The 4732-nt window shown below is 41.3% G+C and overlaps 1 protein-coding gene across 1 annotated transcript; it reads left to right on the top strand.

The window, feature by feature from the left end:
* Nucleotides 1-2193: 2193 nt before the first annotated feature.
* J4E92_009177 (uncharacterized protein) lies at nt 2194-2805 on the top strand (the record flags this gene model as incomplete). The annotated part of the gene is made up of 3 exons (XM_051500526.1): nt 2194-2235; nt 2285-2548; nt 2599-2805. The coding sequence occupies 3 exons, from the start codon at nt 2194-2196 to the stop codon at nt 2803-2805; spliced, it is 513 nt and encodes a 170-aa protein (XP_051349352.1).
* Nucleotides 2806-4732: the final 1927 nt, after the last annotated feature.

Here is a 4732-nt window from a genome sequence, read left to right as displayed (position 1 = left end):
ACTTTAAGTCTCTAAGCTTAGTAGTAATCTTAGCCTTAGCTTTATTAGAAAGCTTTAGAAGTTTACTTATAAGCGCTGTTTCTAAACGCTTATATATAGTAGTAGACTACTTATAGTACTATTTATATAAGTAATTCTTCTTAGACTTTTAGAATAAGTTATTATTATTAGAAGCTTATTATAGTGCTTTTATAATAGTAAACACACTACCTTTACTACTAGAGTAAGTAGTATACTCTTAGATTAGTGTAGTAAAAATTTTTAAAGCTTATTTAAGAGTAACCTAAGTTTTACTAATAGTAAGAGCTTTAATAAGGTTCTACTATATAGAGCGTTTTTATTTTAGAGTAAGCTTAATACTAATTACTTCTAAATAGTTCTAAATAGTAAGCGTATTATTAACTTTAGTAAGTTTATATACTTTAGCTTAGGCTAGAATATAGAGGTATTTCTATTACTAGCGCTTAGCGTTAACACGTCTTTATTACGCTTTCTAAAGATATACTCTATACTATAAGCGTATAAGATTCTTAGTATAGTCTTTCTTTAAAGAAAGCGTAGACTTAAGGTATTTAATAAGTACTTATAATATAGCCTCTTTCTTTATAAAGATAGAAAGTATAGTAGAAGCTAGAAGCTTTAGACTAATAGTCTAATTAACCTAGTTCTAAAGATATCTAATATAAGTACTCTTTAACTACTATTTTATTACTTATACTTTATACTTTATAATAGATAGATTATACTTATTAGTGTAGAGCTTATTAACTAAAGCGTTCTATATAATTACTACTAGCTCTAGAGTAGTTAGAACACTTATCTAGATAAAAGTAGCTATTTTAGTATTAGAGTTAATATTAGCCTAAATTTTTCTACTTAAAGTATAGAATTTAAACTAGGTAAACTACTTAGACTAATACGCTAAGTTAGTAAGTGTAAAAGCTTTTATAGAAATTATTATAGAGTTACTTATTATAAGTAATAAAGTAGTGCTTTTATAAAAGCGCAAAGATTAGTAATAAAATTAGTATTACTATACTCTATTAAACGCCTTACGTCTTAAGTATATAAATATAGAACTATATTATCTTCTTAAAGTACTAGGCTTATAACTATTATATCTAAAAGTATAGAAATAAATAAAAGATAAATTATTATATTATAAGCTTACTTAGAAAGCTTTCTTAAGTAGTAAAGCTTCTAAGAGCTTATCTTAATCTATACTAGTATAATTACGTGCTATACTCTTAAGAAGCATCTAGAGGTGTGTTCTATAATAGTAAACTTTTACTTTATAGTAATAGCTAATTTTATTTATAGTAATATAAGCTTTAGTACTAATATTAAATTCTTTATATAAAGTAAATATAATACTTTTAAATAACTTTATAAGAAAGTTTTTACTTAAACTACTACTACTAGTAATAATAACTTCTTTATTAATATTAAAAGCTAAAGCTAAAAAAAGTTTATAATATAAGTAAAATATATTTTATTTAGAGTTTAGAGATAATAAAAAAAATTAAATTAGTAGACTAGTAATTAATAAGCTTATAGGCATGTACTATAATATTTTCTGCAGCGTGACATTAGGTAAGACTGTAGTAGCCCCCTCGGAGAAAAGAATTAGGGTGACGGTGCGGTCATGCGAGCGAAGGCGCCTAGGGGCGTCATCAGTGGCTGATAGCGCTGATGGACATCCCTGTGCCGGCTTGCATCATCGCTGTTGTTGCGCAGCAACCAGGAGAACAGCCGCGTAACAACTTCGAATCATATATAGTATTCGGGCAATGCACGCGCGAACGACCGCCTTTATCGCAAACAAACACCACGCAGCAATTCCAATTCCATCTTGCGTCGAAGATCCGCACGTCGTGATCGGCGCTACCAACAAGGCAAGTACCGATAGTTCCGGAGGTGGAAGCGACGATTGGACCCTCATACGTCACTGCTGGTCGCCCAGGGTCCTATGACGCTGCCACAAAGACCCGCTTCCTCCCGCCAGCCGCCGACTGCTATAATTCTCCAGCCCCAGCCCAGCCCTCCTGCAGCAGATCGCCTTCATCTACAGCAGCCACCCGATTCATTTCATCCCCACCGCAAACCTAACGCTTTGCTAGAAACGACGAACTTGAGTTCGTTTGCATCTATACATCACCCAACCACCACATTTTCCATATACACATCAGTAAAATGGTGTCAAGAGCTGTTTCCATGGGCCTTCGCGCCTGGCAGGTATGTTCATGGCATTGACTCATCGAAGAACCTCATTAACATTGTATAGTTGATCTGCGCCATTCTCGTTACCGCATTCATGGGCAACAACATCGCCCGCGCGTGGAACGGAACACACTCCATCATCAATTACTCACTCTTCGTCGGTGTATGGTGGTTGTTCACATTGCTATACTTCCTGCCCACATCCTTCATCGAGAAGTTCAGCATCCCCATCGTGGACATCGCCATGGACGGACTGAGCGTCCTCTTCGGTTTCTGCGCCGCCGTCGCACTTCCCGCATACATTGGCGCACATAGCTGCTCGAACGCCGTAAGTCATCTGTGATCTCTTTGTTGAGCGCATAATCTAACATGTATCAGGGATACACCCGCTCCAACAAGGTCCTCAACAGCTCCGCAGACACCGAGCAGAACTGCCGTCAAGCCCAGGCTACCACCGCTTTCCTCTGGTTCGGATGGGCCGCTTTCGTCGCCACACTCGCCGTCAACATCATGAACGGACGCGGCAGCGGCGCCAACCTGCGCGGCGGTATCCGCCGTGGTGGTCCCTCCATGAGCCAGGTTTAGAATACCTACAAGTCTTATTCCGATGCTTCATGGAATACCAGATCAGATGTCAGCGATGTCTGAGTCTGCTCGCATCAAGTCGCGCAGCGCTACCTGGAACATGTACGATATGAAGGTGGATAATACATCGTGCTTGATGCCGATGCTGGATGGATCGAAGGAAAGTTATTTAGGATACCAGTACACGTGTACGACCGTTATGCGGCGTTTGCATTGATCTTTAGCGATTGTAATAATACTATAGTTAATGACATGGAATTACGATACCCAACATCATCTCAATGGCCAACATTCATTCTCCGGAAGAGTTTGTTCATCATGACGTCATCTCCTTGCTTTTGATCCGCGATATCCATCTCAAGAACTGGGCATTGCAGCCACCCCACGCCAACCTAGGAAAAGGCTAAACGCCCTCGCGTCTACGTTAACGTTGTATCACCTAATTGCAAGTTTTTGGCTTAATGTAGTCTGCAGACCTGTCTAGGTTTTTTCTTGTATGAGGTGCCCTATCATCATTCGCTTGTCATGTGCGTCTTACAGCCGTCATACCCGTCAGAAAGGAGTGCCTTTGCAACGATCTCCACAGCAACTTACGATATCCTGTTGAGTTGGTACTGATTAGACAGTACCAAAATGGACAACATCGACTCAGCCAATTAGCACTAAGACACTTGATACGACGCTAACATGAATTATACACTTCACCAAACCCGCCATTTCATACATCCGTCCCTTCATCTCCCAAGTAAAACCTCCTACTCGACCAACGACATGTCCTTTTGATCCAACCCTCCTATACCCTTGACCCCAATCCACAACACAGTTTCCCCCAACCTCCAGCCCATCACCACCCCATCCCTCCCCCCCTCTCTCCCTTCCCAACACCATCTGCCTGGACGCGCTCAAATGTCGGCGACGTCTGCATCGTTGGTTTTGCTCCTCGGCTGAGCGTTGGTGTGGTGTCTATGTCCGGGGGTGCTGTGTTGTTTTCATCCGAGGGTATGGAGGAAATGGATAGTATGGATGGGAGGTAGTGGTTTATGGCGGAGAAGAGGAGGTAGGTAGTGACGCAGAGGAGTATGGTAATGCGATAGAAGTGTGGGAGGCCGAGTATTTTGGGGAGGAGGAGGGTGAGAGTGAGGATGGAGGTGGTGTGCAGGAGGTAGGTTCTATGGAGATGGGATAGGGTGTAGATGGAGATGTAGATGTTGTCGATGTCCATTTCGGGGGCTTGTGGGTTGGGATTACGCGGTTTTACCCGGCGTGTAGATACTGATGATGTCGCAGAGGCGCGGTTATTGTATGAGGATTAAGACGGAGATTAGCGTGTACAGTTGAGGAAAGGAGGGGGCTTCCGTGCATTCACTGATGAGATGCGGTGGTGCCTGAGGGTCAGGAGAGGCTAGAAGTTACCAGACGGTATAAGAAACATTCGGAGCTTTGTTTCGAGCCATTGGTTCAAATTTAGATATTTGCGAGAGCTTGCAATGATGGCTGCTGCGGAACGGGATCGGCCTCGATTACGCTGTAGTTTTCCGTGACTGTAGAATATACCTTGCAGGAACTGGTAAATTCGCAGATACTCGTTATTGATATAAGGAGTTATACGTAGCACGCCTTCCTATAGTATTGTTATGTGTGTAAGTAGAATGGACGATGTGTCTCACTCCGCACATCTTCAAATGTCGAACACACAATGTATACAATCACAAAGTCTATAGCACAAGCAACGTTCAAGTATACTTCTAATAAATATACACATTCAATAAAGTATATCGAAAGAAACGACGCCAAACGCCGATGAACCACCCATAAGTTCAACCCCACCACCCCATGAAGCAGAGAGACCCTTGCCTCGTGCCCACAACGCCAAATCACCAGGGTATAAAACACCCACCCACATGCACCCGAAGACAAGGCAAGCAAT

The sequence above is a fragment of the Alternaria infectoria genome (genome assembly GCF_024043175.1).
Source record: "Alternaria infectoria strain BMP 0036 chromosome Unknown scaffold_21, whole genome shotgun sequence".
Taxonomy (NCBI): domain Eukaryota; kingdom Fungi; phylum Ascomycota; class Dothideomycetes; order Pleosporales; family Pleosporaceae; genus Alternaria; species Alternaria infectoria.
Note: the sequence above shows the minus strand (reverse complement) of the source record. Positions and strands in the feature narration are given on the sequence as shown.